We start from the raw sequence: 14,057 nt of genomic DNA on the forward strand, positions 1-14,057 counted from the left end.
TTACTGTAGATGATGGGTTGGAGTTCTATTTTTATAAGGGGTCTGGCAATTTTCCATTTGTGTTTTCAATCTCTCTTATCTAGTCCAAATGTAGAAAGATGAAATAAATTCATAAAGAACAAATGGCTACTATTTATTTAAATTAATAATATCTTTTATATGTGTGGCACTGCTGAGTTTCTAAAATATTTTAAAATGTAGAATATCATTAGATCCTTCAAATTAAATGGGAGAGGTTAGACTAGGCTGGTATTATCTCTATTTTGTAGGTAAGAAAAATGAAGCCCTGAGAGAAGAACCCAAGTGCTCAGTGACATGGGTTACTGGTCCATGACCATGCCAGGGTTGCAAAGCTAAGCCACTCAGATGGCCTCACCTAAGGCTTCTTACTGCATTACAAATCTATTCTGTTTCTGCCTCACAGTTTCAGGTAATGGGGAACCAAAGTGGGACATTTGTATTCTCACACTGATGACAGTTGATGAGTATTTGAACTTAAATGTAATGAAATCAAAATACAGATTCTCTGAACCATTGCAGTTATTTTTTTCACTGCAGTCTTTCCCAATGATTCCTCATTTGAATGAAACTTTCAACCTGGTGAATTTTGCAACCTGTGATTGTTATATAATCAGATTTTGGAAAATACTATTAGCTCTGTGCCACTTTAATACATTTATAACACTTGCTCCATTCTCTTATTCCATTAGGAACGTTGTATTTCCTACACACATCAGAAAGATGCCTGAGGAGTTGAGAAACGTACTAAATTAATTAATTAATTAAATATCTATTGAGCAGTATTGAAGGTGCTAAAGACACCAATGGATAAAAGCTAAACTAAGCAAGACAAAACATAGTCCCTGCTTCCAAGAACTCAGGGCCTCTTGAAAAGAGCAGATACATGGAAAGATATTATAAGACAATGTCAATGCAGAGATGACCAAATCCCAGCATGGGGTGGGGATATGGGTGGAGGAGACCTCAGAGGGATACTTAAATTGAGTAACCAGGACCCAGGAGTCTTCCCCGAGCAAAGACAAAGTACAAAGGTATTCAAAGCAAATGAGGTAAAAGATAGTAGCACTAAAAACAGCCTTGTTTTGTTGGAGATGGAGTGGGGAGGAAGAAGGTTCAACCAATTTAGTAGTGTTTCTTGAATGTAATGTTCAGGAGGGAAGCAATGAAGTCAAAGAGAAAGGGAAGAGTGGCATAGTGGGGAATCTCGTGGGTCATGATAAGGAGATTAGACATAATTCGGTGGGTAGTAGAAGGCTTCAGGAAGGATTTTAGTCAAGGGTACATGATAAACAGGTTTGCATTTTCTGTTTGTTTGTTTTTGTTTTTAAACACTTCTCCATGTGCATTATAGAATGGCTATCACATCCATTTCCTGAGACAACACTGTTTTGAACGTAGCAAGTGGTTATTGCTCATAAACCATCTTTACTACATGTGTTTTTAAACACTTATGTATATGTGTAACAGAATGGCTATTACTTCCATTTGCTGAAAAATACACTTGGTTAGATTTGCATTTTAAACAGATCATTTTGGCAGTATATGGAGCTCAGACTTCAGAGAGGCAAGGATTGAGAGTAGTAGACAAGCTACAATAATTCAAGGGCAATGATTAAAGTTGGAACCAAAGTGATTGAGGTAGATGTGATACAAAGTGCAACAGAAGGCAAAGCAGGATATTCATAAATAAAATCTGTAGAATCTGCAGACTGATAGATTTGGGGAGTACCAGTTAAAAGAAGGGAAAGATAAGTATCCAGCATTAGCTGGACAGGACAGGAGGAACTATTAGTTTAGTAAGAAATGGTGTCAGTCCAATGCCTTAGATGTTAAATGTGATCCATGGGGCATGCAGATGGACTCACCCAGCAGGCAGTTGGCTAAGTGAGTCTAAAGCTCTGAATAATGATCCAGGCTTGTGATAAAATCTTTAGAAATCACTATCAATCCTGGAAGATAAAATCACAGGAAGGATATATATATATATATATATATATATATATATGTATATATATATATATATATATCGAATGAAAAGAATAATGGCTAAGCTAGCATCTTGGGGACAACATGTAAGGGATGAGTAGAGGAAGGGAACATATGAATGACAAGGACATGGTATTGAATGTAGAATACAACCAAGCAAGATGGGTGCTTATAGAAGCCAAGAGAATTGAAGATATACATGAGAGTAGTCAAAGAGTTGTCAAATGTTTTAAAAATGTTTTGCCAGCTAGAAGGCAAGAGGTGATCTTAGCAAAAACAGTTTTAGCAGAGTGGTGGACTGAATTCATGAATTCATAGTAGGTAGTAGAATGAATAGATGATGAGACAGTTAAGACTTTGAGTCTAACATGCTCCTTTAGAAGTTTCCTTGAAGTTGAGCACAATAGTTACCAAAAGACTCAAGATTCATTGAGGTTCTCCTCTTCCAAGGAGAAAACTGTTTCCTGGTGATATTAACCTGCACTACTCAGAAAAGAAAGCCCCACATGCTCTCTGTCCCTGTTATATTTAAATGTTGTAATCTCCAACCCACTTCCAAGTTGACAAAAATATATCGAAAGCATTTTAGAAAGTCACTCTTTAATGTTTTAAAGGGATCTGGGAAGGATGTGACTTTTGTTTAACGGAATGTAATTCTGGTTGATACACAGAATCGACAGAGGAACTCAAAGTCCGAAGCCACAGCACGGAGCCGTTACCAAAGTTGGACAGCAAAGAAAGAGGGCATCATGGGGCATCTTCCAGAGAGCCTATCAAAGCTCAGGAATGGGATGGAACACCAGGACCGCCTGTGGTCACCAGTAGAATGGGAAGATGCTCTGTGAGCCCCACCTTGTTAGCAGGAAACCACAGCTCAGGTAAGAAAAATAATGATCTTTCAGATGCAATTATCACTTAGAGAACCATAACCACAGATATAACTGTCTCTACTCACGGAGACAGCATAAGTAGCCCTTCACACAAAGGGATGAGCTAATATGTTGCACCACTCCAGGGAGCATTATTCACGTGGATGATAGAGTAGTGAATAGTGCTTCTAGGAGCTGTACAATGAAGTGCCTCTGACAGCTCGAAACATCTTGTACTAAATTTCTTCAAAAGCATCCAGAGCCCTCATTGGAAGCAGTTTTAATTTATAAAGTTTAAGTGATGTAGAGTTTATGCCTTCTGTGCTTCAAAAGAGATTTTAGGCAACTGGGAAAAAATGAGCAGAAAATGAAAGTGAGGATAAATATGTAACAAAAAATGTCTGAAGGCAATAGAGAGAGCAGATAGCAGGAAGCATATACCGTGATGATCTGAATGCTGTAGCTGAACTGTGGGCATGCTACTAAGTTTCTGGATCTGAGTCAAAAGAGTTAGAACATTCGAATCAAATACCCCCTTAGATTTCGCAAGTTGAAATTAAAATCTGCAATGCAATTTTACATTTTTAATAGATAAACATTATGAAACATCAAAATTCTAAAAGCCACATATGTTTGCTTTGAAGTGATTAATCTACCTGATGGACTCACAGAGAGCCGTCAATTGAAGTAAAAAACAAATGATCAAGCAACCTCCTGTCATTTTCAGGTTTTTATCCCTTAAGAATGTTAGAGTTCTGAAGAAAAGACCAACCCTTTAATGTTCTTTTCAACTCTGATACTCATCTTGGAAAGCAATTTTACATGCATTTAGCCTGTGGACTCTCTCTGGCAGTCATGCACAAGTTAAAATTGGAACCGGATGAATGATCTCTGTATTTGGGAAAGAATGTTTCTAGAATAGGGCCTAGCAGAAACCGAGCAGTAGCTTCCCCATACTTAAAGTGTAACTTACCTTTTTCGTTATGGAGCCATAAAAATCTTGGAGAAGAAACAAGTGACTTGAGCAGAAAGTAAAAATTTACTTTTTGTTGGTAAAGTCTAAATAGCCATAGGTATGTAGAAGATGCGTGCATTTTGTCAAAAATAAAAAGAAACATAGGGAACAAATTATATTGTGTAGAAAAAAACACCTCTCCCAAACAAGGTTGGTGTCACTATTCAGTTGGGATTTAGGATTAATTTTAGGCTTATCAGTAGTATTGTTTAATTATTTAAATTTGTACCGGTTCTAGACCCCCAAAATATGAATAATATGTACTCCTATTGTGACCAGAGATATAAAACCAAAAGCATTACCTGAGTGGCCATTGCGTAACAGCCACCGTTCTAGAGTCTGAGATCACAATGATGAATAAGACATCCTTGCATCGAGATGCTCAAAGTCAAGAGAAAGACTGATCATCACTATGGCATGTGTCATACACAAATAAGATATGAAACAAAAGAGAAATCAATGCATTTTTCCTGGGAGCAGATGATTTTGGCAAGAGCAGTCAGGGGGTTTGGGTGGGTAAATAGTAACTGCTTAAGGATGTAACGTTTGAACTAGAGCTTGAAACATCAAGAGCTTCTCACCAGGAAGATGATGGAGAAAAAGTCTGCCTTCTGGATTAACACCTAAAATCCTATGGGTTAGAGCATAGTGTGTTTGGAAGACTGACTAAAGAAACTGTAAAATAAGTTGGTCCTGGAAAGCAAGAATCCTGAAGGGCCCGTGTATTACCTAGAAATGCTTTTAGCAACAAAATGCCGATTAACAGTAGCTTAAGTAATAATGGCTTCTGTTAACTCCCCTAGCCCTGTATCTAGAGGTAGGCAGTTCCAGGTATTTTCCTGCTGTTCAGTGATGTCATGGAGGACACAGGGACCTTTTTTTTTTTTTTTTTTTTGACTCTGCCCTTCTGCTATCCTTGATGATTTCTTTCATGAGGAGCTGATGTTTCTGGGCATCATGCCCCAGCAAACAGTCCCTTTCATCTAGTTGATCTAAACTGGGAAACATGTCCTCTGGACTCATCACTCAGTGAAGGGGAATAGGATTTCCATGAGTGTATAAGGGGCCCTTCTTTCTCTTAAATCAAGAAGTTTCTGCCTCCACTTGGAAATGAAAGCAACAGTCTATTCTCAGGGATAAGGGGAAGACAGTGTTAAGCAGCGGACAGTATCCGCCACAGCATAACCATGGGTTTGGAACATTATGTATTAGATATTTTGTAGTCACTTAAAGATTTGTAAGATGGGTGTGATACAATTCGGTTTTCATCGTGAAAGATTCATGATGGCACCAAAGCTTCAAGAAGGGGTGACTGGGAGACTATTTACTACAATAGACATCATCAATATGAGCTAGGCACCACAGTTAAGGTGGGAAAGTTAGGATTTAATTCTTGACTATGTTAGGGTGGAAGTGCTCTGGGACATCTAAGAAGCTAATAGACACTTGGAATTACAGATCCGGAGCTAAAGAGATTTGGCAGTATGATAGACTGAGGCTAGAGACCTTTGGGGGTGATTAGAACCCTAAGACTGGATGATTCTAAACTAGAAGAGCAGGAAATGGAGACAAAAAGGAAATGGAGATTGGACCCTGGGAAATCCAAACATTTCAAAGTGTAGGCCAAAGAAGAAGGAGCTGTGAAATAAATGAAAACAAAACACATAGATGGTCCACATTAAACTTTGACTGAATATTTGGAAAGCTGCATAAAAATGGGCAAACTATAATGTGTTTTTGACACGTTGATGTGATTCTTCCAAGAAATTTAGAGGGTAAAAAGAATTTATAACATACTTTCACTTTCTTCTACTGCAAACTCCCGAAGCATCTCTTTTGCTTTACGACATCTAAAATCTGCTTTCCTGGATCTTTCAGCTCTGTTTGTAGGGCAGTAAATTGTCTACTGACCAGAAGAAATGACATAAATATCTTCAGTCCCTCACACTGTCCATCTTAGATGACAAAAGATGTAGATAAAGGTGGAAGAAGAAGAGATTTTTGGTACATTTTTGATAAAGACATTTTTGTATCTCTATTAAAAGAAACATGAGGGGCACCTGGGTGACTGAGTTAATTAACTGGCTGCCTTTGGCTCAGATCATGATCTCAGGGCCCTGGGATGGAGCCCCACATCTGACTCCCTGATCAGTGGGGAGCCTGCTTCTCCCTGTCCCCTGCCCCTACTCATGTTCTCTCTCTCTCTCAAATAAATAAACAAACAAACAAACAAACAAACAAATAAATAAAAATCTTAAAAAACAAAAATGAAATGTGAAATGCAGGGGCAAATGTAGAGTCCCATATATAATAATGTTAGTGTAAGTTAGGGTTTCTTATGTGCCAGAGAAACTCTCAACATGAACACTCAAGGGATGCCTGAATGGTTCAGTCCATTACGCATCCAACTTTTGATTTCAGCTCAGATCATGATCTTGGAATTGTAGGATTGAGTCCATGTCAGGCTCCACGCTGGGCATGAAGCCTGTTTAAGATTTTCTCTCTCCTTTTCCCTTTGCCCCTTCCTGCCTAGGTCTCTCTCTCTCTTAAAACAACAACAACAATATGAACACTCTAAAGAGCGTTACAATTAATTGAACTTCTTCTTTAAAGATTTTATTTATTTATTCATGAGAGACATACACACACAAAGGGCGGGGGAGAGGCAGAGACACAGGCAGAGGGAGAAGCAGGCTCCATGCAAGGAGCCCGATGTGGGACTCGATCCCGGGATCCAGGATCATGCCCTGGGCTGAAAGCAGATGCTTAACCTCTGAGCCACCCAGGCATCCCTCTAACTGAACTTTTATAACTCAATCCCTCCCAAATATGTCACTGCTATTTTATCTATTGAATCTACCCTTGTACCTCTTTTGAGGGAAAAGGAGAAAAGGAAAAATAGTTGGTACGTTAGTAGCTTTTATGTTTCTAAAAAGAAGGAACCTAAAATGTGTCAGTTCTACACAGAAAATGCCATAGCTTCATTAGCAAAATGGTATAAAATGAGAATACGTGAAGTTTATTCACTTTTGATGTTTTGACTGAATGATGCCCTGGCTAAAGGATACTCATCAGTGAGATGCTTTTGTCCAGAATAGGCAAGTAACTAGTGAAAGGTGCATTTTGAACTGGCTGCTTTGAAACGGAAGTCAGTATTTACTCTTCTCTTTTTCTTCACACTTCTTCTTCATTATTATCTCCTCCCCACTGGAACTGCTAATCCTTATCAGAAACAGTAGAACTGCAACCAATAATCCTCTTCCCTGAATAACAGAGGTACTCAGGTCCACATCTAACGCTAGAGAGGAAAGAAGGTCTCACCTGTTCCACCCATCAGTACCCCCTGTATCTATCAATACCCCCGTCTGCCAACTTTCTGCCTCTGGTTCTCCGGCTCTCTCAATTACACCCCCCCACCCCAACACACACACACATGAACTGCTACCAGTCACAGACTATTGCTTTACCAAAAGTAGTTTAGCCCCTTGGAGTGGCTGCTTTTAACAGCTCTTTGGAGGAATGAAAAAATTGCCTAAGTAAAGCGAAGGAATGTGTCAGGAGATCTCAATTCTAATTAACATTGCCACTGGTTGCTGTGGTACTCTATTAAAGTCACTGCTGTTTAGTAAATCAGAGATTCCCCAGACGGTGATTCCTGAAGGCAGTGGAGGACTGGGACCCAAATGCTCATGAAAATAATGGGAAAAATTGGAAGTTATGCAAGTAAATAGAGTATTCACAAAAACTCAGATTTCAATCACTGAATCAATCAACAAATAGTCTCTAAACAACTTGTTTCCAACTCTTGTCATGGTTTCTGGGGGATAAACACTCATGTATGTGCCTGTACACATGTATGCACACACACCTGCACATACACAGAGACACACACACACACACGGTACATAAAACACGATCTCGGCCCCTCAAAGATCTTTCTATGCTTCTTGATGGTACAAAACTATTGAACATAAACTAATGAGCATAACTAAATGTATTTTTATTGTTACCTGTTTGCTGTACTTTAATATCATTCAGAGAAGAGAAAATTAGTGCAGGCTTGAAAACAGATGGAGGACTTAATGGAAACCTTGGTTGAAGAACCAAGATTATATCAGGTCTTTTCAAAAATAATTTTTAACATTATTAATTGAGTAGAGATGCATAGAGAATTTTCCACATGGGGTGCAGAATGTTGAGCAAAGGTGGAGGCACACCTCTCATGGTTCAGCCTTGCCAGGCTAAACTGAAGAAGCACTTTTGGCAGTAAATTCGGAAGGCCTTGGCTAAACTCTATGTGGAATGATCTTGAAAAGACCTCAGCTTCTGTATGTTCAACCGTGTACCTTTCTGCCATTTTGAGGAGGCCCAACATGGGATGCAAACTGAGGTGCCAGGAGGACCAGCTGTCACTTTAGGTGATGAATTAGGGGAAGATGCCTCCTTCCAAACAGACCTGCTTAGCTTGCACATTCCATACCTGGGAATGTTCCTGGAACATTCTTGTGAGAATGTTCCACAAAGGAAAGTATTTTCCCCATTTTTCTGGAGACTTGAAGCCCTTTTGGTGTAAGTTATTTATTAGTTATGTATTTCTACGTTTGTTAGAAGCTTAGACATGGAAAAATATTTCTCCATTGCAGAGAAAAATCTATTGCATACCAATGAACATCCGGACTGAATCAGGGAAATGCAGGTGACCTGGAAAGCACAGGGGCCTCTCAAGGGGCCAGAAGCTATTCAGTGCCAACGGATGCTCACTATGAGAACTATTTACACCAAATTTCAAGATTTAATTGCTCTTATGCAAAATCTCCCACTTTTTAAATACAGCTCAATTTTCAGGAAAAAAAATGAATCAAATAGTTTACTTCCTCTGACTGGGTAAGACCTAAAGTCTGCCAATTTGTCTTCTCTGGCTTGTAAAGTCAAACAGTGACCATTCGAGTTAGTGGAGGCATAGAACTAACCCTGAAACAGAGACGTTGGGTTATAGTAGAAGCTGCAGATGCCAATAGACATCCTGCCCTCCTGGCTTTTATTTTTCAGAAGCTGCAGCTCCTTGAGAAGGATGTGCTATTGGTATCAACAGGGATTGGAGAGTGGTGAATGGCTTTTTATTTTAAACATTTTATTTATTAGAGAGAGAGAATGGCAGAGGGAGAGGGAAAAGCAGAGGGAGATGTAGAAACAGACTCTTCATTGAGTAGGGAGCCCAATGTGGGGCTAGATCCCAGGACCCTGGAATCATGACCTGAGCCAAATACAGATGGTTAACCAACTGAGCCATAGCCCTGAGAGTGGTAAATAGCTTTTAATGATCAAGAAGTCAAGGGGATTTTTTTTTTAACTTTAGAAGAAAAACAAAGATATGGTACTCTGTGAATAGTAAGGACTAGCATCCTATCCCTTCATAGCATCCTGGTAAAGTGGCCTAGCTTCTGATTGGGAGGGAGAACAGGTGGACTAGAGTTTGTATGGTGTTGCCAGTAAGGCTGGACTTGATGCTTTACGGTTCTAAATTCAGAAATATGGAACACTACTTTAAGGGGCTCTTTAAGCTTGGAAAAAAAGACTCCCTCATGATGACTAGTGTGATCTGAAGACTAAAAGAGCCATCTTGAATGTTCTCCTCTGCAGAACAGATCTGGGCTTTTTCATGACCCATTGCAGAGAAACATTTTCCACCACCATTCATGAGTCAGCCCTTCACGTCCAAGAAGAGTCTTGTGCATACAAGTTCAGGGAAGCAAGAACATTTATGGATTCAATATCATTTAAAGAAAACAAAGAAATATGCCATTTTTCACATACTGCATTTGTCGAGTGAATTTTATATGACTAATAAAAGAGTACATAAAGTATAAGATAGTGACTGAGCACTGTGATTTGGGCATTCAGTAGATCTAGATTTAAATTTGAAATCAATTTCTTTTTATAAGTGATGACATTGGGTATGTCCCATCATGTCACTGAGCTTCATCATAAAAGATAGATAATAATAGTATCTAATTCATAGATGCTATTGAGAATTAAAGGTGAGAATTAAATGAGATAATGTATTAACACACTTAGCATGGTATCTGGAAAACAAAAGATATTAAGTAAGTACTAGTTATCACTATGATTTAAGACATCTTTCCAAATGTCTTTGTGAGAGACCAGAGAGAATCACTGATACTGGTTAATGCAAGTAAGTTTCCTGTAAGTGGTGGCATTTGACCTGGACCTTGAGCTGAGACAAATTTAGAGAAGAAAGCAATAGAAGTGTAGCCAAAGGGATCATGGGTTGTCTTGGCTGGGGATGGTGAGAGCTCTGGTTCCAACTGACCCCTTAGCACACCTATACCCCAGACTAGAGTTCCTAAAACATTTGACTTTAATTCATATTCTGATCACCACTTTGAAGACTGGGAAGATCAGGAAGATGTTAGGGCGTTAGCCAAAAGCCTAAGATTGGATGCCTGCCAAAGAGATGTAGCTGAATGGGGACCATTTAATATAAGCAACAGAAAACTGGGATTCAGCAAAGGGAAAGATGATTGAATCCAAGAGTATAGACTTTGAATACTGCATTTTTACTAGTTGATTTTTGAGAAAGATGCTTTCCTCTTGAAAATTCTGAAACACATTTACTGTACTCTATAATGGTGGAATCACTGGCTCACTTTGCTGGTAAACCTCCCAGCAGCTAAAACTCAAAAACACTCGGGATTCTGCCCTTAATATCCAGAAAGAGACCCAGGCTCAAAACTGAGAGAAGTTGAGCAACAGAACTGGGAATTGTGGAACAGCATTTATGAAAATAATCCCCGGCAAAACACTAAATCAATGCAGTTTTCTGTGCATTCTCTCTCTCTTTGACAAAAAAAAAAAAAAAGATTAAGTGGGCTTCATCCCCAATGTGGGACTTAAACTCACAACTCTGTCATCAAGAGTTGCATGCTGGGCAGCCCAGGTGGCTCAACGGTTTAGCAGTTTAGCGTTGCCTTCAGCCCAGAGCATGATCCTGGAGACCGGGGATTGAGTCCTACGTCAATGGACTCATGCAGGCTCCCTGCATGGAGCCTGCTTCTCTCTGCCCATGTCTGCCTCTCTCTCTCTCTCTCTCTCTCTCTCTGTGTGTGTGTGTGTGTCTCATGAATAAATAAATAAAATCTAAAAGAAAACGAAGAGTTGTATGGACTGAGCCAGCTAGGCACATACCCCCCCCCCCGCCCCCGCATTTTTTTAGTGCAAGGAAACTATGCTTTGTAATAATATTAATAAGTTAATATTTTGGTGAGAACGATTTGAGGAACTTGCATAACACTATTGTGCCCCAGTTTTTCTATCTTTACAGAAAAGATAAAGGAACTCTTACTGTGTAGGTCATTATGAGGATTAAATTTTAAAAATGCATAGAAATGCTTGGTATAAAGCTGGCTTATAATAGCTAGTAAGCCCACAGTTTATTCTGTTACCATTCAATTTTACTGGAAAGGTTTCATATTTTTTTTCTAGGACCAAGACTGAATATTTCCCTTGGAAAGTGCAGCTCATTGCAAATATGAGAGAGGGTTTTCTCTAGATACACATGATGTAACTGGCTACAGGACCACTATTAGTGCAATAACCCATGCTTCATTTATTTGTGCTCTTTCCAACAAAGATTATAGGCCAGTGCCAAGGCTGTTTTTGGGTTCCCCTGAGTCTATATTCATAAAATTTGGAGAAAGGATCAGGTGCAGGCTTTAAGACTTGGTTGTTGCATTACACAGAGTTATCAAAAAAAATCTTAATCTCTCACAGCGTTTCTGTTCTGCTTGATAGCAGTGAATGGGATTTAAAATCATGTTGGCAAGGATGTGGGAATCACAAGAAAATATTGATATCTCCAAATGTGCACATATCCTTCCGTAAATACCTGACTTGACGTTCATTCACCTATTCATTGTTCATTTATTCATTCATTCCCTTTGTATTTATTTTCTAACAAATATTTATTCAGCATTTACTCTGTGCCATTGCAGGGGCTCAGTGCAGAGGTGCAGAGTGTGCAAAGCAAATACGGTAGACTAAACCCACATTCCCAGTGCATAGTCTAACAGGGAAGACAGAAAATAAAAGATTCTTATAAATCTTATGAGGGGGAAATACTAGACACAGTGATGTGATTCGTTCTCTGGTAATTAAGACAGGCTTCCTGGAGAAGGTGATATTAAATTTGATACTGGGTATGGCAAGTAGGAGCTAGGAAGTGAGAGGGGTAGAGCATTCCCTAAAGCTCACTCACTGAAGTGTGGCTGAAAGGGATTTACTTGTTGGACCTGTTAGTATTAAACATTTTGATATGGCTACATAATTCCCGAACTATATCCTCTTCTCTCTCTTCCATTTCTTTACATGGTCTGGCACCTGTGGGACGTAGTTATGGTGTTAATACTCTCCTTTGTATACACACTCTTTGCAGTGTGTTTTCACAGGGTCTTATCAAGAAGGCCTATTTCTTACTCCTTGAATCTGGGGTGGCCTTGTAGCTTGCACTGACCGGTTGAATGAGATGGAAGGGACCATGTGCCAGTTGGGAGCCTCTCAGCCTCAGGGATGCTTCTACTTGTTCTTTTCCAACCCTACCACCACCATGTAATCAAACTGGTGTTAGCCTGTTGCAGGAGAAGCTACATGGAGGAAAGCCAAGAGTCTTCAGCCTTCAGCCTGCCAACCCCCAAACATGTGAGAAAGCATGCTATGACATAGCAGAAATACCTCCTTAACCTACAGCTGACCACAGATGCATAAGTGAACCCAGTTGAGACCAGAAGAGTTAATCAAACCCATTCATGAACTCATGAACGAAACTAGATTGCCATTCTTTTAAAAGTCACTGAGTTTGGTGTAGCCTAAAATAGTTAACTGACATAGATACACCATGGTCTGCTTACATTTTGCTGATTTTCCCTCAAGTGTAAATGTCTTATTATAAGGATTCTGTGAGTAGAGCATGCTCATTGAAACACAGAAAGTCAAAGTAAAAAGTGAAAATCCACTCCCCCATCTTTTGCTTCCCTCATCCCATGTTTCAAAGTGTCATTTTTAACCTTCGTGGTTTCACTGTGGGGGAGCTATATATTGATAGGAGCTGTGAGTTCTCATTTTTACTGTGCAACAAGAACAAAAAACCAATCTGGTAGAGTTCAGGCCTCCACTGTAATTTGGGCTTTGCTGGAGGATGTCGACTAACTTCCTGCTTGGCTCCCCAGCAGCCCTCAGCAGCTGTGGGCTTGAGCATCTATGACCCTCCAGGCTGTCATTCTGTATAGTCGGTTTAGGCACCAGAAGACAGTTCTCCACATCTGCTCTCCTTCTCAGTTATAATTGGGTGCATGGTTATTTCCTCTGGGAACACTGGCCGGATCCCGTTGCTAGGTTCTGCTCAGTATTTTCACACTCTAGAGTTTAACGCTCACTTTCCTAATTCTCGTAGTAAACACATAACAGAATTCTCATTTGGAGAGCCTTCAGAGAGCAATGTAAGTCATATCCCCAACAGCCCACTTTTATTTCTCTGTGGAAAACTGTGGCTTCTGCCTGCTACAATTTGTGATCACCAGAGAAATAGTTTTGCTTGTATTTCTCCTAATACTGGCGATACAGCTTCGAGAAACAACCAGAAAAGGGGAATGTGGGGTGAGTTGACCATTTTAAATAGCCAGAGAGTGTCTTTATAGGCTTTGAATGTAAACAAACAGGATATAACATGCAGAAGGGTAATTTAAAAAAAATGATATTATGCAATTACTCTCACATTGCAAAGCAAAAAAACTAGACTACAGAAGCAGAATGTGCAAAAGAAGTGATCAAAATGAATTTTGTCCTTAAGTGAACTCTTATCTCTAGCCTAGGAATATGGTTGCTGGCAGAGGCTAGACACTAGGTATTAGAGAGGCTTGGGGATAAACTGTGTGTGTGTATGTGGGGTGTGTGTGTGTGTGTGTGTGTGTGTGTGAGAGAGAGAGAGAGAGAGAGAGAGGAGAGAGAGAAAGAGAGAGAGAGAGAGAGAGAGAGAGATGAGTCTCTATCCTTGATAGGAAACTTCCCAATGGATAATCAAGAGAGGGAGAGAGGGATATTAATGGGACTACCTGGAAGTCTCACTGTTGCCTTCTAGTCATTGAGGAGACACA

General features: G+C 39.7%; 1 protein-coding gene across 4 annotated transcripts in view; it reads left to right on the top strand.

Annotated features, from left to right (window-relative positions):
* Positions 1 to 14,057, top strand: part of NYAP2 (neuronal tyrosine-phosphorylated phosphoinositide-3-kinase adaptor 2) — a 261,148-nt gene that overhangs the window by 186,857 nt on the left and 60,234 nt on the right. For all 4 annotated transcript variants that reach the window (XM_072796451.1, XM_072796452.1, XM_072796450.1 and 1 more), the window contains one exon: positions 2,679 to 2,885. In XM_072796451.1, coding sequence (XP_072652552.1) covers positions 2,679 to 2,885 — 207 coding nt within the window. The remainder of the gene's footprint in view (positions 1 to 2,678; positions 2,886 to 14,057) is intronic.

This window comes from Canis lupus, chromosome 24 (assembly GCF_048164855.1).
Source record: "Canis lupus baileyi chromosome 24, mCanLup2.hap1, whole genome shotgun sequence".
NCBI classification, from domain to species: Eukaryota; Metazoa; Chordata; class Mammalia; order Carnivora; family Canidae; genus Canis; species Canis lupus.